Below are 23,676 nucleotides of genomic sequence, written 5' to 3'. Positions count from 1 at the left end.
TTGCTATAGCTCTCACTATACCACAGTGTAGCTCCTCCTCTGTGCCATGCAAGTTACACTCTGGATCACTGATAATAATTTGTGGGACATGCTGGTCAAATACTGACAATCAACTCATTAAGTGGAAGTGTTTCCAGCCACAGATTTGCTTGGTCATCTGGAATGACACACTTTAAAGGTTAGAATTAGCACCTTGACTTTCCTTTGGAAATTCACAGGAAGCCAGCACAAGACAAGATTGATGCAGTCTATGCTTGTGTGTATTGAAGCAGCTGGAGTCTCTGAGAGGTCTCCAAGGGTGTTCCCACGACAGGCATTGTTTGGAGCTGTCAGAACACCGAACTGTCACAACACAGACTCAGGGCAGCTGCCTTTAAAATGGGTGGGGCTACAAATGGATAGTGTTTTAATTGGGAGGGGGGAAAGCAGCTAGCAGTCGTAGGGCAAAGGCACAGTAGTGTGTGAGAGTGGCACCCACCCTTTGACTTGTTATTTGCAAGATGGTTCCCACTGAACTGAGCATATTTGCAAAGCATTCTGCAAAAAGAGATTTGTGTACAGCTAGAAGAACAACAGAATTGCAGATATGGATATTTATTGGAAACTGACAATTATATTAATTTTTGTAAGATTTTTTCAAAACCCCCATGAAATATTGGCTAGATAATTAATCAGAAATTTCTTGAAGTCACTTCCCTAACTTTTCTAAGACAAGTTGGACTTTAAACACAGTTTCTTAAATGCAGAAACCGAGAAAGTACCGGGAAAGTACTTCAAATTTTAGTCTTCGCTGAACACTGCCCTCTTGTGGCTGTACGCTACACCTTATCCTTGCAGACCTTTTAAAAATATATTCACAGTGCAATCCTGCACACATCTACTCAGAAGTAAGGCCCACAGAGTGCAGTGGGGACTATATTGAAGTCGCCTGGATGACAGAACAGGCTGGTATTTCATGTGGTTGCCACTCCACAACAGAAACTTATTTCACATAATGCATCTCAGTAATCCTGATGAATTTCTTTGGCTTCTTTGGGGCTGTCATTTTATAATAAGAGCTTCAGACATGCTGTATGGTGTGTGTGTTTGTGTGTGTGTTTGTGTGTGTGTGTGTGTGTGTGTTTGTGTGTGTGTGTGTGTGTGTGTTTTAAAGAGGAAGAACCAACATCTTCAATTTAGCCTTGAAGTAAATTAGAAACCAGTAATGCAGTATTTTGTCATGTTGGGACTTACATGCTTCTGGGAGCTAACACCTGCTTGTCAAACTAGGTGTTGGGCTGCTTAAAGTTCTGAACTGCTTTCAAGGGCAGCTCTGCCTGTAACACACTACAGTAGTCCAGACAACTAACCTTCAGAGGAAGAACCACAGTGGCAAGATATCTGTTTCCTAGGAAAGATGCAGATGAGCCTGAGAAGAGGTGCTCGTGATCAAAGAAGCCCTCACTAGAGAATACAGGTTTCTTCAATGGGAATACAACTCAGTCACCTCCCCAGCTATAGGACCACTCACCTTCCTCCCCCCCCTCTTATACATTTTTATTAATTTTCCATTGATTATACATATATACAGTCTAGATTACATAAGTTGCATATAACATAGCTGTTACAAGAATCATATATATAGTACACAGTTATTTTAGGCTCCGCCGAGCCTTGGACTTCCCTTCACTTCATTGGTAAGTATCAGAAAATTTCTAAAGTTACGTGTTTTATCTCCTTTACATATTTGCCAAACACTGTTAGAGTTATTCTAACCCTGCCAGGACCACTCACCTTCCATCAATGGGAATCAGGGAAACTCAGTCAATAAAAGATACATTTGCCCAGGAAGTAAGATGCTAAGAAACAATGAGAGACAGGAAGGAGAAGGAATAGAGAAGCAAGAAGAATAGAGGGGTAGAAGGCATGGATTTCAAAAAGAGCCAATCGACTGACATGGGGGGAATTCAGGGTACAGGAAAAAGATGATCTGCATGCTGATAAAGTAAAAGAATTAGACAGGGAAAGGAACTATGAGTTAGTGAAATTTAAGGACAAATTGCAACTTTCACACAAGTAATGGGTGTGTGTCATATCCCTCCATGCATTGCTTCTGCAGTTCTCTCCCCCCCCCCCAAAAAAAGCTCATGTTTGATGACATTTAGGATTACACTTACCCCGGCATTGGCCCATTTCCAGCAAGGCTGTAAACTTGACGAGGATTCAAAAGATACTGAAATTTTCTGTAAATTCTGTATTTGTGGAAAAAAAGGAGAACTATTTAGCAAGCCCTATTAGCTAGTCAATTGGTAATCCTAAATTAAACCAAGATATTTGGATTGAACAAAATCTTGCCCACCTGAGCTGAATCAACTAGTGTGTGTTGGTTTAACCATTATGATTGCATATAAGAATCTTACAACGCATGAAAACAGAAAAAAGTTACGTAGCCGCATCTCTTATTTAAGTTGCACCCTCTTGTAAGTTGGTCACATCTGAACAGCCTGATCATTTATCAAATGTTTATTGATGCCAGTCAAATCCTTGGGAAACCAAACTCATGCACTATTCCTAGCCTGGACGTGATCCAAAGGAAGGGGGAAGCCACTGCAGGGTGACTGGGTTTGACTCATGGATGGATGAAATACTGCAATGACGATGACTAAACTAGACTTCTGACAGGTGGAAATGCTTGGGGTTTTAACAGGACTGAACTTTTCCACAAATTATCAGTGCTTTCCCTGTCTTCTTTTGGAGTAAGAAAAGAGTTAATATGCTATGCTAATCTATTTAATAAAGTCTTCCAAAAAGAGAAACATTTATTTGGAAAAGCCGGTGAGACAACTAGAGTGAAAGGTCCATCCTGATTCTTATGCAACCTTCCATTTTTGTGGCATTACAACCTTGACCCATCAGCCACAACAAAACTCTCACTCTCTCTCTCTCTGCCCCCGCCCCCCAAGCTGGCATCGACCTTAGAGTTTGGAGACATAAATTAAACTCTTACAAGGCTGCCTCCTTCCACAAAACACTGGAATTGGAGAGCGCTGGTAAAATCATGACCTTTCATTGCAGTTTAAATCTGTTAGTCATAAAGACCCCCATCCCATTCCATGTATTTTCCTTAAACTAGAGATATATGTTTTGTTTTTGAAAAGCAGCTTCCCTTCTCCACATATTGTGACATTTTCCTTATATGATAAGCATAGGTAAAAGGTAAAGGGATCCCTAACCATTAGGTCCAGTCGTGACCGACTCTGGGGTTGCGGCGCTCATCTCGCTTTATTGGCCGAGGGAGCCAGCATACAGCTTCCGGGTCATGTGGCCAGCATGACTAGGCTGCTTCTGGCGAACCAGAGCAGCGCACGGAAATGCCGTTTACCTTCCCACTGGAGTGGTACCTATTTATCTACTTGCACTTTGACGTGCTTTCAAACTGCTAGGTTGGCAGGAGCAGGGACCGAGCAACGGGAGCTCACCCCATTGCGGGGATTTGAACCGCTGACCTTCTGATCAGCAAGTCCTAGGCTCTGTGATTTAACCCACAGTGCCACCTGCATCCCCATATGATAATTATATAGGCATTATTTTATTTTTAGCACATGCTTGTCTACAGCACTTTTTGAAAAATGTCTGGATCACTAAAGTGCCAAAAAGTGCTTTAACTCATGCACCCTTGTACAGATCTTGCTTGGAAAGGCCAAAATTCCTCCTAGGAACCACATCCAGGATTCAGAATTAAATGCAAATAGGATGCCCACCCCTCGTTTTCAGGATGTGAGAGATGCTTCTTTGTGGTTCCACTTAGACTTTTTTTATATACCCTTGAGGCTTTCTAAGCTTATGCTTCCTGGTTCTAAGGAAACCAAGGCTGTGTGCACACCAGGCATTTAAAGCAAATTTCCACACCCCAAAGAATCATGGGAACTGTAGTTTGTTAAGGGTGCTGGGAACTGTAGCTCTATGAGGGGCAAACAACAGTTCCTAGCAGGTTTGCGGGGAGGCACGTGCTTTAAATGTATGTACGCAGTCCAAGTTTATGATTTCCAGAACTTCCACCAGCAACATTTAGCCTTAATAGGTTCCTTTCATTTCTCTTTGTTACTTTTTAAGGTTGATATACTGCTTGACTGCAGTAAAACCTAAAATACTGAATCATATCATTTTACTTAGGAAACTATTTGGCTTTGAAACGGTAACAGATTATTTCCTTGGTCACCATCCCACCTTCTTGTTTACCCTCATCTTTAGTAGGGCAGGGAGGAAGACTTTAGTAGGACTGTGAATGAAGACTTGTCTTTAGCAAAATAATCACAAAAAATCTAAATATTTGGTATTGTCCTAGTTTATTTGTATTGCTAGTAATGTACACTGGGTCACATAATCAGAAGAGGAGGATGAAATGTAAGACACACATTTTCCCTCTCAAGTATTAACACAAATAATTGACTTCCTCACAGAAAAACATTGGAAAGAATCATGAGCAATAAATGCATACCTTTCTCCTTGTTTTCCACCACTCTTAGGGTTGACGAAAACTAGAAGCGGATGAGTACCCCGAGTAGGTGTAATCTAAGAGAATTGCCACAGAAACCCATTAATCTTGAGTTTTTAATTCTGATATTTTCCTTATATCTACAGTGTGTGAGTGGGTGTGTGACACTAACTCATTGCTAAAACATTTTGTTAAAATATAAGTGAAATTTGTTTTTATTTTGATGCTCACACAAGGTTACACTATTTGAGACTTTAAAATGTTTCTGGTGGGGTTGCATTTTGTTTTTGTTACTATGTATTTTTGTGTTTGTATATTATAAAGCTCCCTGTAATCTTCAGATGAAGGGCGGTATAGACATTTAATTTATAATAATGATATTAATAAATACATTTTTTATTTTAAAAAATCCATACTTCATTCAACACATCACCATGTAATGGTGTTTAATGTAATAAGAGTGTATAATGTAATAACTGGATAATATTAAATCAGCTCCTTAGTGCAACTTTAACATCATTTATTCCCAATTTTAATAACTATTCAAAACGATCCTAAATACTTTATTCATAATACTCATGTTGTTACCTTATAACTATGTTAAGTTATGCTATCATTCCACCCTATCAAACTAACACTTAGTTTAATACTTACCATATCTATACTTCCCTCAGTAATGTATTTCCACTGAACTACATCTCTTGAAAAAGCTGTTATCCTGCTGCTTTCTTCCTCTAACCCTTATTGCCTTTGTTAATTTAATCACATGCTATTTCTCATATTCTTGTTGACCAATTACCTACCGTAGGGAGACCGGGCTCCCCCCACCCTAAACTTGACATATGGTCATCCAGACCATAACAAATAGATTGTAATTTCTAAGCATCCATGAGTTATAGTTTTTTTTAAAAAAATATCCAAACAATGCACTTGAAGATCCCTTCATAACTCACACCGAGTAATATATTCCACCAAAATGTATTTGATTTTTCGAGCTTGATAGTGCTATCGGTCTAGGACAGGCTTACAATTCTCATTGTCTGGTTTGGCTGTAAATACAACTGGGAAACCCAGCCAGATGGGTGGCATATAAAGAAATTATTATCATTATTTCTCCTTTCTGTGTTTCAGGGGACTTATATTCAGCTGTGACCTCAATTAAAGGTTTTAAAAAGTGTTTGTACATTCCAAAAAGTTTTACGATGATTTGCTCTAAAGATATTAAAGTCTGGTGCACATATATATAATATTTAATTCAGAATGATTGCCAACAACATGTGTAAGAACCCAGGTCCCCCATTCCTGAGCTGCCTGTCCCCTTGATTTAGAGGGGTGCCTATGTAGACTAGTCAAAAATTTCTTGTGGGTCCTCAGGAACAATTGGTTAGGGCTGGAGTCACAGACAAGGGCCCACACCTCCCACACTCCCTCATTTCTCATTCCCTCCTACCTCTCCCCCTTGTAGCACCCTATGCCCCCTATAAAGCATCTACATAGCACCAAGGAGACTTTCTGAACACTATGGGATGGGATGTGGGGTTCTGAAGGGAGAAATCATCTTGCCCCTTCTGATGGTTCTCAGGATCCAAGCCATTGTTCACGGCTGCAATCCTGTTAGGTTATTAACCCTAGCGCTCTTGGCTGACGGGTGTAAATTTTTAATAAAGTTTAAATTTTTAACAGGGTTTAAGCCCTACAACATCTGTAACTCCCACTTCTCTGCTATTAAGGAAAGACAGCACTCTTCAGGACCCTGTTCAGCTCCCCAGGCAATTATCTGTTTGAATGGGGGCGGCGGGGGGGGGGAGGCCTATGAATTGAGTCCCATATGCTTCTGCATGGATAGCATAACATTACAGCCTGTTATCAAAAACTGTCATATCTTTAATGCTCATCTAGAGCTTTAATCAATTCTACTTATTTAGTCCAATTCCAGGGGTGTTTGTTCCTGTGAATGAAGGATAAACCAATGGTTCTCATTGTGACAAAGATGGACTGCCTCTTAGAAGTCTCTATGGATTCAGGTTAATTAATGAGGCTCATCCTAAGGTTATACATGATATATTACTTCCTCTAATTAGAAATAATAATCCTGATCATTATGCTGGTTAAGCTAGAAAGAAATAAGATGAATGTGCTTAACTATGATTAATAATAGTTGTACCTAAGTAGCAATCTCCTCTGCCACTGAGTTGCCTGCATAGTCTTATATGACTATGTTTTTAACAGCATAAAAATATTAATGAATATTCTAAAACTTTTCTTTCTGTAATACATATTTTTTTATTTAAAAAATTGCAGCAGATCTGGGAAATGTTATCTTTTCCTTACTCTGATGCCAGGATAAGCTTAGAAACACATTTAAGAAACTACTCGAATTCACCAGTCCGTACATTGTCACAGGAGCATAGAATCCACTTTAAACTGAACATCTAGTTATACTGTTATATTTCATGTGTTAAAACACAAGCCATTATAGGATTATGTATAATGCTAAATCTGCTTCCCTTTTTTGCTCAGAGATCCTCTCTGTTTGCTTCCACATGGTGGCTTTAAGCCATCTACTAGTTATACAAGGAATCACTGCTGATATCTCAGATAATAATAAATAGCTATGCGGATATACGTTTTAATCTCATACAAACATATTGCAACCTGCTGGCTTCTAGTATATCTTAAGAGAGGTGTCTGAGGTAGGAGAGGGAGTTCTTGTATGGCTATTTTTTTAAAGAGGTCACCCTTGTATTGTATATGATTCAGCCAATCAGAGCGCAGGTCTTTACAAATTATTGTGTGTATAGGGAATAACCCATACAATTGAACTTACTCGTGCTAAATATAACAGCCAAGTTTTTGTTAAATGTTTGAAACCCAATCACACAACTGGAATGAAATATCACTGATCAGAATATATGCTAATACAGATGTGAATGACAGCCAGCGAATGATTTGCCTTCTCACCTACTGGGCTTTTAAAAGCAAAATGTTCTACCAATTTTGAAAAGCAGGCTTGAAAGTCCTGTGCAGATGGCATTCCTAGAAAGGAACTGGAGAATCTGCCAAGAGTTTCACTGTGCGTTTATATTCTATTGCAGAAAATGTTCTCTTCAACGTTACCAGTCTAGTGCCTTCTTCACTCCTAACGGAAGATAACATGGAGACACCTGGAGGCGATTTTGTTCTGTGTGAAGGCAAACGAGGCAATGGTATGATTTCATAAACCATGTTGCAGGTAGAGATACTGGCGCAAATATATGTAGGAGGCAACCATCCTGTTACCATCTTAACATTATACAAGAACATTTGCTCAGACTCTCCACCCCTGTTCTAAGTTTTGCCCTGTAACTGGATAATCTGAAATGTGCAACCGGATGCTACAGTTTTATGCTGGGGCCCCATATTGGGCCAAACTCATACTGCGACATGGGAAAACGTTGGAAGAGTAGCTGTACACAATTTTAAACACAACAGAAGTAATCACACCTGAAGGCCTTGCCCATCTATAGTGACAGAATTTGCTCTCTGCATCTTGTTCCGATCACCTAGTTTGTTTGTTTGTTGGGAGCCATCCTTTTCTTTTTTCATAGTTGCCTGGCGTTCCTAAAAGGGAGGTTGGAAGCAGCAGATTAGTGCATTATAGTATCTTACTATGGTGGAAATTGAAGACTCTCATTCTAGCCCTATACATTCAAATACCGCTTCAGTGATCATGGGTTCAGTGATTGCAATCAAATCATTAAATGAAGCCCAACTTCTTATACATCTATTTATGTATCTAAACATAATAAATAGATAGGTGATATTGTATTTTGTAACAATAAGTGCTAATGCAATGGTATGAAGTTGGTAATAATCATGAGGTCATCTAAGCTGTATGGTTAAGCGTATCGAAAAAGGAGATTAATCAATCGCATTTTGGCCCCAGTCTCTTAAAAAAAACAAAAAAAACCAACCCTACTAAAAAGCGCAATTGTTTTTGCAATCTGCTTTACCCAAAATCTGAAGTTTTCAAAAGGGTTTGTTACATTACAACCTCACTAATCTGAGTTAGCTACAACACAATCCTATATATGTCTACTCAGAAGTAAGTGCCATTGACCTCAATGGGACTTAGTCCTTGCTATGGGTGTATAGGATTTCAGCCCTAAAACCAAATTTGGACTATCTGGATAATACAAAGTTAAGATTGAATGCATGCAAAAAGCAGGAAAACATTCTCCAAGTGGTGATTTATTTATTTTTTATTTTTCACATACATATGCTTTTAAGAAGCATTTTTCCAGGTGAGAATATGTCACCTCCTCAGCAAGTGTGGATAAAGAGGCTTAGGAGAAAGAAAGGCACTACGCAGGAAAAGACATGGAATCATAACTACACTGAACAAGCAGAAAAAGTGAATGAAATCATTATTTTAGGAATACATAACATTCACTTAATATCTATAGGAGAGAGGGAGATACGCTGCCCACAATGCCAAGACTGAGGACTTGTTCCTGAAATATATTCACAGTCTTCCAGTGTTTACAGCCACACAACTGGCAGGAAGGCAGGGAGCACTACTGAACCCAGCATGGAACCACAGTAAGGAAGTGTGGACCTCTGGAATTTCATTCCTCAGTTGCATAAGCCTAGCAAACTTTTTTTAAAAAAATAAATAAATATCTCCTATACTGCAGAGTCCACAGAGCTACCCAACATATCCCTTGGTTTTTCCTACCCCCTTGTGACCAGTACATCCTGGTCTTCAGCAACATTTGAACAGATGGTGGTCCAGGCAGATTGGTAGCAGATCAGACAACCAGATTTCACTCCCCCGAGTTTTCAAAGGCTTACGTTTGAAGCGTAGGTCCTATTCCCATAATGGCTGAAGGAATTCGGCAGGCACAACAGGAGACAAGAATGCTGGGCATTAACTCTGCCGAAGCGACTCAAGACCAAGAGCACCTTTTCTGTCACTTCCCTTACTGTTCTTTGAGAATTAATTCGACAAACAGAAAATAAATAAATAACCTAGTCAATATTCTGTGCCACTCAATCCCAGTTGCTCAGTCCCAGTTAGACTTGAAAGCTTTTGCAGATCCTCTTTCACTATATAAAAGGTAAAGGTGAAGGACCCTGGGACGACTATGGGGTTGTGGCGTTCACCTCGCTTTCAGGCCGAGGGAGCTGGCGTTGGTCCACAGACAGCTTTCTGGGTTATGTGGCCAGCAGGACTAAACCGCTTCTGGTGCAACGGGACACTGTGACAGAAGCCAGAGTGCATGGAAATGCTGTTTACTTTCCCGCCACAGCGATACCTATTTATCTACTTGCACTGGTGTGCTTTCAAACTGCTAGGTTGGCAGGAGCTGGGACAGCGCAACGGGAGCTCACTCCGTTGCGGGGATTTGAACTGCCGACCTTCCGATCATCAAGCCCAAGAAGCTCAGTGGTTTAGACCACAGCGCCACCCGCATCCCTCCTTTCACTATATATCCTAAAGGAAGCAGTGACAATTCAAGAGGACAGCTAACTGCTTCAATGAGGAGAGCAGGGGAATCCAATATGCTGTCCTTCAGAAACTGCTGGATGCAAACTCAGGTAAGTCAAAGCCAGCCTGACGTATGGTCAGGTATGATGGAAGTTGAGAGTCCAACGACATCTAGAGGGCACCATGTTGGCGACCCCTGCTCTACTAATTAAACACCTCTACTTTGTGCTGCTAGAAATATTCCTACAGGCACATTCACGAGGAAAGTATGCAGGTGTAGGCAGTAATGCTACTGGCTTCTTGTTGTCGTTGTTAAGTTAAACTAAATTAATTGTGCAGGTGTTATGCTTCATAGTAACAAAACACATATAAACACAGAAAAAATGCAGACTGCCAGAAATAATATTCGTAATTGTCGTGATCAATTTACAGCTTTTAAAAGGGGGACGGGGGGTGGGAGGGGAGAGATAGAAAAAGAACTAATGTTGCAAAGTAAGGAACACTGACAGATTTTTCTGCTGCTGCTGCTGCAGTGAGAAAGAAAAGAACCAAGGCTGGAGGTAAAATTGAATTTTTTTTTTAGTAATATATAGATCATATTGAGGCCCCCCAGAATCCATGCAGGCCTAGATAAACATCCAAAAAAGGTATGTCATCTCTTGCTATGTTGTCTTTTAAAATGGTAGGCTGGGACATTTTTTATTCACCTATGGCGGCCGCTTCAGTCTGAATAAATTCACTTTAAGTAGCGCCCCTATTATGTTAAAGGGAAATCAGGTGTGCCTGCTAACAAGAAGCACTATCTGCATTTATGCGCTTTGCCGCCCCTTTATTCCAATGTTCAGAAACTACAAATGAAGCACAGAACAAATTACAAATAGAGAAATCAAAGGCATCTAAAACCTCAGGAGAATATTATATTCCTTCTTAATGTAACACAGAGGACAGATCTTTTTTTACATACATGTGTATAGCATTCTGACTGATAATTCAAAATATTTACTTTATTTTTTCATGCAGTGGGTACCTTAAGTGTTTATGATTTAACAAGCTAACTTAATTTAATGTGCAATACAATCCTATGCATGTTTACTTGGAAGTAAACTCCACTGTGTTCAATGGGGCTTCCTCCCCAATAAATGCAGCCTAAGGTAGATTTGATCTGAAGCCAATTTTTAGCTACTAAGTTTTTGGTCACTGAAATACATATTTAAGTAAAATATGTATTCATGTTCTTTATTGTATATAATTTTATTGTTTCTTAACTTTTGTAAGCTGTCTTGGGAGGGTATATTTTTTAAATAAAATCTGTTTCTTATCTCTCCCAAGAATCAAATCAAGATCACTACAGAATCCAAAAGGTAAAGCAATACCTAGCACATTCCTATTCAAAAATTTCATAGAAAAACGCTTAGAATGGGGTTACAATGGGCATCAGGGATGAAGTCACCCTTAACATTATCACATCTCCAGCACTGAATATCTTCCTAATTTTCCTAGGGTTATTATACTTTACAATGGGTGTCAACTATTTTATAAAAGGTGACATTTTCAAATCAGTTTTCAAATACAAAATACAGTGTTTATTCCTCCTCATTGAACTCCTAGATCATTGTTTCACTTTTCCATATAACTTGCATAATTGCTGGCTGGCTAAATCCTTATCTGTTTATTCCTACCTGTAGATTCTTTTCATCTTACTTGCCTGAAATGGCAAGAATCTCTATAGAAGGGATGATGTAAACATTGCCTAAGTAAAGGGTTTTTGTTTCTCTTTTGCAGTTAGAATTCTTTAGTAGTACTACAGGACTGAAATATTAAAACCTTAAAATAAGGAGATCAAACTACATTTGGCATGTCCTTCAAAAACAACAGCTATGTAAAATCTCAGGGCGATTGTGCGATATTCTTGTATAAAAATGGAGGTGAAGCTGACACTTATTGAAAATAAATGACACTGCAAAATGCAGATATTTATTTTCTGGGTAGCATATATGTTCTAGTTATGACTATTTTATTAGGATACACAAAATGATTGATGCGGCTGTAATCATTTTGTCTCATGGACACAGGCAATGCTGAGTGAAAGTTACTCAATAAAACACTAATGCACATTTTGACGGCTCGCAACGTGAAAGTATTCTGTTTTCTCCATGAACTTCTAGACTAGAAAAAAATTCCAAAAAGTATTGCAACAGGAGGCTGGATTCCTGATTGTCATCCTTAGAGGCTGATTAGGTAGCAATATCCTATTCCTGTTATTCTATATAGTGTTACAGATTAAGAGAATGCACCAGTGCAAGTTCTCTTTGCTCGGGATCCTTCCATTCACAAGTCCAATCACTACCCATGGGCATACAATGGACTTTGATGCAGACAAGGAAAGGCCTTGTGGGAACTAGAAAAACATACACTGAGTTGCTCCAGGTCTGTCCCAGTTTGCACACTGACATTACAACACCAAGATTCTATTGTACCATTATACCGGATCTCTATTTTATGTTATTTATGTTCAAGGAGCAGAGGTTGTTCAGCCCTCTTACTGGTATGACAATGCTGTGTTCATATAGTTAAGGCAGAAGAATCAGATGATGCTCTTCCAAAGTGATGTTTAGCTGATGGTGTAAACTTTCAGTGAATTTTGTTCAGGAAGACTGTATACGTCTGCTGCCTAAAAAAATCCACTTCACACAGACATGAGGGAAAATCTGTTTCTGCCACTCTCCTCCACCATATTATCTAAACGTCACCATTTCAAATTCTCTAAAAGCCACAGGAACATTTGTGATACAACTCATAAAGTCCCAGAAATGAGAACAAAGGTCCTCTATAATATGCTGAAAGCAAAGTTCTGAAGAACAGGATCTTCGTGCACCTATTAGCTATCAATAGCTCAGCCTGGACAGCTCAGTTGGTTAGAGTGTGGTGCTGATAACACCATGGTTGCAGGTTCAATCCCTGTATGGGACAGTTGCATATTCCTACATCACAGGGGGTTGGACGAGATGATCCTCAGAGTCCCTTCCAGCTCTATGATTCTATGAAATTGCCTAGAGATAGAGCAGAGCTCCACCCAAACCAGAATCCACATTGGAACTACGATTTTTGGTTGGGATTGAATTCATTGAGTGGATCCAGAGCATTCTTCATGCACCAGGACCTAAACCAGTTCCAGAAACGTATGAGGCATAGCACAACCAAGTGAGTTGCTATGTCATGCTGTACCCATATCTCAATATTCACAAGGCAAGGCCTAATATGGTTGGAGGACATTATTGTGGCTGCTCAAGCTCTACCCTAGTCTGTGAAGAGCCTCTGGAGTACCAAAAAGACCACCCACTAGACATACCAAAGGCCTCAGAACAGACATGGAACAGTCCAGAGTGGTTCAAAGGATCACATTTGTTCACACCTTGTCTGCTGTGAAGGCTCCATCACGCTCAGAGAATGTCAGTACTGCTACTCTGTTGTCTCCAAGCATGGGCAGAGACCCGTCTCTGCACATGCCGATAGTAGATAGCAGAATTCATTACGGATATCACACTCTACTTGAGCTGCGGTGGAACAGAATGGATTCCTTGCCAAAACTGTACAAAGCAGACCTTACTGGCTTGCTTATCCCTGTTATCAACCCTGGGCGACCTTTAAAACTTCAACAGTTCCAGTCTAATCTCAACTGTGAGTAATTTAGGAGCACTCTAGGGAGTCAATCCTTTGATAAAAGAGTCTTCTTTTAATATGTAATGTGCAGGTCTTCTGCTTTTTGGAGTGCTGCAAGAAATACAGACTGTCATAACTACTATGCCAGCCCCAAAATGTACTTTAAGGCAGGAAGTCAAAACAACAAACAACTTTTATTTGCATCTGTGAACACTTTTATATTACGCACCTCAGGAAGCGAAACTCCTAAAGGAGGTAGAGTCTGTTGGAGAAAAACAGTTTCAGCTACAATATTAATATTAATTAAAGACAATTCCTGCAAAGAAAATTTAAATGTGTGGCCATTTTGTTGAGCTAGTAAAGCAGTTTTCCATTACAAGTCATCACAGCAAAGTAATGTGGATGTATCGTGTTTGTATAAAAAAATTCACAAATAAGATAAAGATAATTAACAAAAACCAAACCTTAAAAGCAATAAAAAACATCACTATACAATCCAAGAGATCAGCATAAAGCAAAAACTCATCATAAAACGGCTTCCAGAACAAAAATATTTTCACTGCTCACTTGAAAATGGGAAGAGATGGTGGTTGGCAGATATCCCCAGGTAGCAAGGTTGGTGCCGCCACTGAAAATGCCCTGCCTCTCATATCAGACAACTGAGGGTGGTTTGGTCAGTCTATTTCCAGTCTGTGTTGGCTTTGTATAGCTTCATGTAGAAGTCCTTTCCATCCTCTCACTGCACTAATCTATTTTTATTAATCCTGAGACCTCCAGGCATAGGGTGGTATATAAATTCAATTAATAATAATAATAATAATAATAATAATAATAATAATAATAATCCATACAAAAATTATGTGTAAAAAAAGTCAATCTATACTGAAACTTGCAAATGAATTCCTCAAGCATCGCTACCAGTAACTGAATCCTTCCTAGTGAGTAGCCAGAGGGGATCTCAGAGTGATCATAGGGCTCAGTAAGGTTTACATGGACAGAATTGGTCCTGGTTTACCCTAATACTTTAAATTTAACATTGAACAAGTTGTGTTTGAATACCTTGTGTATAAAATGCATTTCTTCATAAGGGATAGTAACACTGCTTCCATAAAAGCAATTATACCAAGCCTCAAGAGTGATTAGCCACTTCCAAGATTCAATCACAAAGATTCCCTCCTGCACCTTTCATTGAACAGAAGGTCAAGGGTCAAGGGTGCTGCTATATTATTTCAGGCTTTCAAACAATCTGTCCACATCCTCAGGTAGTATAAGCTAAAGCATATTCCTAATAAGTGACCAGACTCTATTTTTACAGTTCCTTATGGACTCTTATAACTTCCCATTCTTCTTTCAGCCTTTAACAACACAGGCCACAACCCTTTGCTTCCCTTTTATTCTTTCCAAATAGTGTTCTGTCATCAGAGGTACATCTAGGAAATTTTAGACTCTAGGCCCCAGTAGAACCCAGTATGCCCACTGTCGATTTGCAAGCCCCCTCCATAGAGGCTGGCCCCTCTCACTGTCCTCGGAGCTTGCTTACCGGTAACCTCCTCTGGCTGGTATCCAGACAGACCAGGGAGATTTTGACACCCACGTGGCTTCAGCTGCTGACACTGAACCTGCTTGCCTCATCATATCTGGCTTCAGGGTAGTCATTGGGGGCCCTGGATTTTGGCCCCAAAACATAGCCTTAGCTACATCACTGACTGCTATACATAATTATTAGAACTCTTCGATTCACTGCATTGTTGTGTAATGTGAAAGTTCTGGAGAACCTAAGAGAAAGAGTTAGCAAACATGATGATTTGTGAACCTGCATATCCACTTCTATCAAACTGCATTTGTTAAGGTAAAGGCTCACCTCAAACACAAATCATCATAGAAGTTATTTATGAGGTGCTATCATACCTGCTTAAGATGGAAAGAGCTACTAGGAGACTCAGGACCAGCAAGGAGCCATGCCCTTTACTTCACCCATGGTACTCACAGAGGTTTGTATGACCAAACCACAGGGAACACAAGTTCCCACATCTCTTCAGTGACTTATGAATCAGCCCTCACCTCAGTGCCTCACAGCAGTTTACGCTTCTACCATCGAGTCAGTGCCCTGACAGCATACCAGCTACATGTGCAGCACAGATCATTATATCACAATCTCTGTCAAAGTGTTGGTTCCCTTTTGCCCAGGACTCTTGATGCTTACAGAGTTGACAACCCTAGGTAAAATTCAGGATGAGTGAATAGTGCCAGCTACAATTTATCATCCTCTTCATTCCCAACACAGAGCTGAGAGGAGCTTGAACAATGGTAGTTAATTGAAAAATGCATCTTCCTCTGGGGGGCAGTTATTAATTTCAATCTGACATGAAAAAGAAACAAAAAATAGTTCTTGCTGTAGATAAGAACACTCTTATCCTTCAGTTTTTGCAGTTTTTGGGATGAAGGAGAAAGGGATTTTGTGTCTGGTTTCAATCTTGCATTCATTGTGTGTTGTGCAACACTACAACTGTATATTTAATCCGCTTAGATAGAGGTTGAGTCCTCAAAGTGAACTCTTTTCAGTGCAGAGACAATGTTTCACAGCAAATGGTGTGTGTTTTAAATGCTCTATCTATCCATCTATCTGTCTATCTAGTAAGCTCACAACTTACATTTAACTTGTACATATTCAGCTTTATGTGCTTGGCAAATGTGGAAAGGAGGTAGGCCTCTGGGGAAAATGAGTTTTGCAATCCCACCTGCTATTGCACCCCATGTGCTCTGACTATATGAGATTTTGGCTTTAGGTGCAATCCTAAATTGTGGGCTTACAAAAACAAAAAAACAACAACCCCTAACTTTTAAAATATTTAATTGATAGTAAATAAACAAAAAACAATGGATGGTGTACTGCTCAAATCTCCAGTAATCAGGAGTAACAGTTGTCCTATTATTACAGTATTATTTGCAGGTGGAGAGAGAGAGAGAGGTTCACATCTTTGTTGTTTGTTAAATGGACAGCTACCATTTATAATACAGAGCAGGAAAGTATTAGCAATCTGTTACTGATTCTATTCAAAAAATAGTACTGTTACAAACTGGTAAAAAGTTGAGAAAGTATGTATCGAAAGACTGCAACTGCATGCATTTATGTTGCATATGCAGAATTATATAAAATAAGTCATAGTAAGGGCAGAGATATTTTTTCTTCTTGCATACAACCACCTCATGCCAATACTCTGCTTCTAACCTTGTTATAATCTAATTTTATTGTAATACAAAAGCTAGGATTAAATTGAGTTAAAGGTTTCCTTAAACTCACTGCCCGTCAACCTCATCATGAACTTTCATTATGTGCATGCAATTAATTGGATCCAATGAACAATTTCAGAACTGAGTTATAGTCTCCCCCATACCATATAATTAGAATATAATTACCCACAGGATATCAGAAGGATGCAAAACCTTTCTTCTAAATGCACCCTCATTAGGAAACAAATCTCAGTGTACATTTATTTGATCAGTGTGAATTAATTAACATGTTACAGAAATAAGAGGGCAGCTATAAACTGATTCTGGCATCTATTAAGACTACCATGAGATCTACATGCACAGATTGTAACTGAAATCATTTAATTTCAGTCACATAGATGACCATAAAATATATCAATGCACACAGGTACAGAGTTTCTCTTGAATAATGTCTGCAAAGGTAAAAAGTTTTCCTGTTTTAGTATTCCTTGAATAGTTCTTCTGGGAGACTCAGAAGTATTACTCTGTTTTGGATGGTTGGAGTGAAGATGAGAACAATGAACAAGGCTAAGATGTACTCCAGAGTTTATTAAACTTTTTTTTATATGGAAGACCACAACATTCTGGATAAGACAGGAATGTCAAGAAAAGAGAAATATCAAAATTCCTGGACTATATCTTCACTCCATGCTCCAAAAAGCAATAGAAACTGGAGATCACACAGACTAAAAGTTAAACACTGTTCATAAATATGAGCAATGGATAGATAATAAAATAAAATGCAGCAAGAACAAACCTAAAATGCTGTATGTAAAATGAAAATCCAAATGCACAAAAATAAGATGCATTAGCAACTGGCCACACAGTAACTGCCAGGAAGTATTAAAAAAATTTCCATGGGCTCAGGAGCTTTAAAGAACAATGATTTCCAAGACTTCTTAGACCTGGAATACTGCTGTTGCAGCATTTTCTTTGACAAAGAGAGGAAGGAGACAGGGAGAGAGGCAAACTTAGGTGGACAGATAGACAAACAAACACCTTACTGATGCCATTCACCTCCCAAAAAGAGTACATTTTGGAGAAGGAAGAGAGTGGCAGGAAAAAAAGGAGGGCTGACCGGTGTTAAGGACAGGCAGGGATCCGAAGAATCTGTGGCAAAGGAAAGGGACAAGGGGAGTGACCCAGGAGAGGGGACTGATGATTTATGGGGTGTCACACCACCTGCAAGGCAAGAGCTGGGGAAGGAGGGAGATTCGGGACAGTCTGAGGCAGAGGAAGGTATGCAGGATATGGTGGAGGAAGAAGGGATGGGTCAGGTGAGGGATGGGTCAGTAGATTCCCCACCTTCCCTTGCACCACTGCCTCCTAGAAGCAGGAGAGACTTGAAAAGGAAGAGCAGCGAAGACTTCCATGCAGGAGGAGTCTCAGGTTGCAGGCATGCAACCTGTCAGAGGAGGGTATATAAGCAGGCAGAGGGAAGGGTCCCCCACTGTTGTTGCAACTGCTCCATTGGGCCCAGACCTGTGGACAGGTGTCTAGGGGTTAGAAGTGTGTGCGCGTGAGGAGCACCATGGAAGCTGCTGTAAGTGTTTCTCTTGCCAATAAAAAGTTAACAATTACACATGTGGCTTCCTGATCTGGGATGGGTCAAGACAGCCAGCAATCTAAGCCAATATTGGGGCACATCCAAATTTGGAAGGACCTGGGCTCACCATGTTTTGAGGTGAGGCTATTCATGATAATGTGGTGTCCTTAAAAAGGGGGGTGGGGTGAGGAAAGCGACCAGAATTTGTCATGGCAAAGTGCATCAGACAATCCAGCATGAAATCCTATTTTCTGTGAGTGATATTTATTATGGGAGACAAGTTTACCTAGTACTGTTATTGCATTTTTTCTTGAAGAGTTGGTTCAAACACCAAGCATGTTGTACAATAAAAAGGAAATACAATGATGAGTATCTACACATGTCTACATACATGGGACAGACAATGTAGTAAGTTATGATGCTATGGGATAAGCCACAATATTAAAGGTATATTGGAACTCAGTTGTTTAGCCTCTTCATTAGCATAATTTTATTCGCATAGAAAACTGACCAGTAAGATCATTACTTCAAGTTCTCTTATCTGCAAACTCTCACAATGTTACTAGACTGTGAATGAAAGATCCTAAGATCAAGAAAGAGTTCCGCAGCAACAATGTAAAAGTATTATCTCTCCTACGTTATAGGAAAACAAAACAAAACACAACAAAACCTTCATACTTGAACCAAACACATACTGCTAAACCAAGATTAAAAGCTGAATTTTCAGGAATGGATCCTTTTCCACAATGATGAACAGAATTATGATGTCACTGTAAAAGCATATTAAATGCTGCTCCAAATACAGAGAAAACGTAACAGGCATTCAGAATTTCCTAGTGCCTCCAAAAGGTTTCATCCATTAGGTTCCAACCACAAATGCCCAACTCAAAATCCTTGAGACCTAAAAGAGGCAGTATAGCTCTGGATATCAGTTTGCTGGGGACAAACACGGAAACTGCATTCTCTCATGTTCTGCTTGTAAGGTTCCCAGAGTAATTTTGTTGGTCTTTATTGGAAACAGAATGCTGAATGAGGCAGAAGCGAGTGATCTGCCCACATCCAAAAACCAGGCAGAGATGGAGTCAGAAGCCCCAAATGCCAACTCTCTCAAATACTTTCCTCCACCAATGTAGAGGTTCTTGGACTACAACTCCTATCATTCCTGACCACTGGCCAAGCTGACTTGTGCTGATGGTAGTTGGAGTCCAGCAACACCTGGAGGAAACCATATCGACTACCCTGGTTAAGTATTATGAGAATGAGCTACAGCAAAACTTAAGTCTTGCATGTCCCCCCACCCGCCTTCCATTTTAGATTAACTGGAAATTTAGCAGCCATCTAAGCCCTAAACTTTAAGGTGAACTATAGCTGAAAGAATACAGCATCACGAGCCATGGTTTGAAGCTGGATAAACAAATCATAGTAAAGATTAACCACAGTTTGTCCAGGTGTGGATGAAGTGGCAAGTTGTAGTTAATCTAAAGCGGAAGCTTCTAAACTCATCATGGCTGTGCCAGAGAAGGATGGAGTGGGAGGGGGGAGCACATGAGATTAAGGCTCTCTGTGGCTTTCCCCCATAATGCTACAGATGTAACATTTAGTGTTACATCTAAACCAGCCCTAAAGGAAGAAAAGCAATTGTATCATCAACAAAGCAATGGGGGGAACACATTATAGTACTTCTTTACCCAGTGCACAGTTAACTTATAGAAGTCACTGCTGCAGGTTATCAACAGAAAAACAGCCCAAGAATGCTACCCATTCTAATTTACCATCCAATTTTCATTTTAAAAAAATCAGTAAAGGAAAAGCCATTGTTTAGAGAAAATAGTGGCATAAAGTTTGAATTTTGCAAATCTTAGATTTCTTATTACTGTAGTTTTGCAACATCACTTTTTTAAAACACTGAAGCCTATTTAAAGAAAAACAATTGTATTTGGAAAGACCACTGTTAACATAATTTATGGTTAAAGAAATGCTGAGCTGGGTGCCACTAGTTCTTTAAATTTTGAAGAATGTATCCTATTTAGTAGAGTACACAGTTTTTCAGTTTATTGTATTTTAAAAACATGATCACACCTAACATGGCTCTGGAGTGCAAAATCAAAGGCTGATGCCTGCACAAATTTCAGAAGTCAGATTCAGGCTAGGCACTGACAGATCCCCAGTTATGTGGCGTCATGAGCACCAGAGTCATACAAGATTATTTTGCTTCCTCTGTTAGTACTACTCCCAAGGCCCCCATCCTACAAATACCTGTATAATCACACATACATTTTTCCAGGAGTGTTCAATAGACATCATCGCTCAAATCAAACAAGTTTTTTTTCCTCCAGGTGGAGGGAAGTGCAACAGGGGTACAGAGTTTGCACAACTCTATTGACATATAAGCTTTGAAGGTCCGTCTCCAAAGCTCTTTGTAGCACTCTTCACAGAGCATCTGTATTGCCATTTTCATTGAGTAATTATATTTGTAGACAGGTAATTTACTGCTCAGTCTAGCAGCATAAAACATATAATGTTGATGCATTGCTTGCTGCAAGGCCAAGGCCATCATTCTAGGTAACCTCCGGTGGAGATCAGAGCCCTTAGCATTGCAGATATATAACGTGCATCCCAAGCAAAATGTGCCCATAAGAATAACTTCATTATTCTGGGAAGCTAGATCTATAAAAAAAGTAGGATGTGCAAGTATTTGGCCTATACAATTTCTGGTAAATTCAGCATGACTAAATGATAAAACCACAATCAGTTTCAATTACAGCATACATTCTAGAAGACATTCAGTAGCATGAAGGAAGAGGGAAATACAATGTACTATCATTAGTGAGTTAGCATTTTGTTTAGATTGTGCTGTCAGAACAAGGCTGTAGTAACAGCAGCCTTGAAGCTCTCCTGTAGCCCTAAGATGCCTTTAATGCAGAAGAGCTCTTTTGAAATGGATGAACAAGAACTTACCAATACTACAGGGCAGATAGATGTGGGTGGTAGAATATGATCCTTCAGAGCACCACAATCACATTCAGGCTTGAGGTGTGATGCACATTTGTTATGCAGCTATGAGAGAGAGGGAAAAAAAACTATCATTAAGAATATAAATGTCATAGGAGTCAGTCGATGTGAGTGTGCTGAAATACACCGAGCTGTTATGATGTAAAAAACAATAATAATTAAACACAATAGACTTTGAAGGTGACCAATTTTAGATAAAAGTACAAAACTCAAATATAACATGAATAAGTAGCACTGAAACAGATTTCACAGAGAAAGCATGACTTAGTAAATATGTATGTAAAAACCATGTTACTAACTTTGAAAAAGTTAACCAACTGAAAAAGATGATACTTACAAAGTAACAGCAAAATAACAACGATCTGTTACAATCAAATAACCTTTGAAACTTGGTAACAGAGAATCTTATGACACTTGAAAGTCTAACAAGATTTTTTAAGGCATAAACTTTTATGGACTAAAGTCCTCGTTCATCGGATACATGAAGTGTTATCCCAAGTTACCGGTAAGACGTGTTTTTGCTGCAACAAACTAACACAGCTGGGTCTCTGGAAATCAGACTTTTACTGAACAATCCTAACCATGTCTACTCAGAAATAAATCCTTATTGAATTCAACAGCGCTTACTCCCAAAGATTAGAATTGCAGCCTAAGCAAACAAGTACTATCAGTGCAATCCTTAAAAAAATTGGTCAAAATAAAATTCTACTGGGTTCAATGGGACTGACTTCCTGGTTCAGTGTGGCAGAATTACAGGTTACATATTTCCTCCAAGTACTGAAGCTTTATTGTGGGTGTCTTTTGCTCACCCCATAATCTAAAACTTGTCACACTAATTCCCTGCCTTAGTGGCGAGGCCACTTTTACCAATAATTAATGCACACTTAAGCCATTCTACAACCAATGAGGTTGATTTGGATTCTCAACCAATCTACTTAAATTGGCTCTCCCCCAACCTCTTCTGAGGCACAATTCAGCATTCACACTCTATTGACTTGGATGCAGACCAGTTGTGCATTTTAAGTGTTCTAGATTCTCAAATGCACACAAAGGCAGACCCAGGTGAGAGTAAGGACCCCACTCTTTGGTGCTAGCTTTCTTCCAGTCCCTTCAGCCACAGCCTCAGGGAGCACATGTGCCCAGTAGAAAATGCTGTGGTATCTCAGCCTGCAAAATCACAACCACTATTATCACTCGAAGGCACTCACTGTGACTTGGCACCAGACGCAATGCAGCCCAGTCAATCCTTGGTAACATTTTACAGTTTTGTGGCACTTATCACATTTGGTTGGACAATTCCCTTCTACCCAGAAGTGATGCATGACCTAGGAAAGAAAAGTGCAGCCGTAAGTAAAATATTTCATTTCTTTACTTTTTAAAAAGACACTTTCAAAAGAGTCACTTCTCTACCAAAGCATGCAAAGCAACATTAAACTATTAAGAGGAACTACATACAGATTAAACTGAACAATTAATATCCTTAAGTCAATAAATATTGAAGAGCAAGCAAGCAGGCCACAAAAACAATAAAAAACAACAAAACTATCAATCCTAAGTCTTGTAAAATTGCAAGGTTTTGACCCGGGACCTAAATAGCTTTGATGAAATCACCTTCAAAAAGCTGCTTGGGGAGGGTATTCCACATAGGAGATGCTGTCACTGACTAGGCCTCGCTACTGTCCTCACAGGGTGAGGGAGTACCCAAAAAACAGGCTTAGAAAATTACCTTATAAGATCAGGCAGGTTTGTATGAAAGGAGCCTGTCCTCTAAGTACCTTGGTTCCTACGCTGTTTAGGGTGTTAACATGTAAACCAGCACTTTGAATTGACGTTGGAAACCCACCAAAACACAGTGAAGACAATAATGGTGGCTCACCTCAGTACTCTTTTTGGATTTCACATATGTTTTGATGCAAGAAGCTGGTGCTCTCGAAACGCAACGTTCATGGACTGTGTACTTACAAACTGAAAACGCAACAATGTTGTTATTGACACAATTTTGTAGAAACCTATTTTGAATAACTAAGCTTATCAAAAGGCAATTCATTATTTGTATCAGGAGCATGGAAACCCAAATCTAGCAATTTGCATTGAAGCAAAAAAAGCCCATATAATAAAGGAAATACTGCTTAATATCAGTAACATCATGGAAGGAGTGTTTCTAGGACTAAGGTGAAATGGTTATTTTTTGCTATTGGATGCTGCATGTTGTTTATGTAATCTTGTAATTCAATATTTAGAGTA

General features: G+C 39.5%; 1 protein-coding gene across 6 annotated transcripts in view; it reads right to left on the bottom strand.

Annotated features, from left to right (window-relative positions):
* Positions 1 to 23,676, bottom strand: part of DGKB (diacylglycerol kinase beta) — a 301,695-nt gene that overhangs the window by 163,746 nt on the left and 114,273 nt on the right. For 5 of the 6 annotated variants that reach the window (XM_081164533.1, XM_081164535.1, XM_081164532.1 and 2 more), the window contains 7 exons: positions 23,309 to 23,397; positions 22,641 to 22,757; positions 21,379 to 21,477; positions 13,834 to 13,866; positions 7,958 to 8,074; positions 4,478 to 4,551; positions 2,157 to 2,231 (listed from right to left, as the gene is read on the bottom strand). In XM_081164533.1, the coding sequence (XP_081020659.1) occupies positions 2,157 to 2,231; positions 4,478 to 4,551; positions 7,958 to 8,074; positions 13,834 to 13,866; positions 21,379 to 21,477; positions 22,641 to 22,757; positions 23,309 to 23,397 (604 nt within the window). The remainder of the gene's footprint in view (positions 1 to 2,156; positions 2,232 to 4,477; positions 4,552 to 7,957; positions 8,075 to 13,833; positions 13,867 to 21,378; positions 21,478 to 22,640; positions 22,758 to 23,308; positions 23,398 to 23,676) is intronic. The other variant, XM_081164536.1, reaches the window with a different exon arrangement.

This window comes from Podarcis bocagei (assembly GCF_964188305.1).
Source record: "Podarcis bocagei genome assembly, chromosome: 12".
NCBI lineage: Eukaryota > Metazoa > Chordata > Lepidosauria > Squamata > Lacertidae > Podarcis > Podarcis bocagei.
This window is presented reverse-complemented; position numbering and strand designations above follow the sequence as displayed.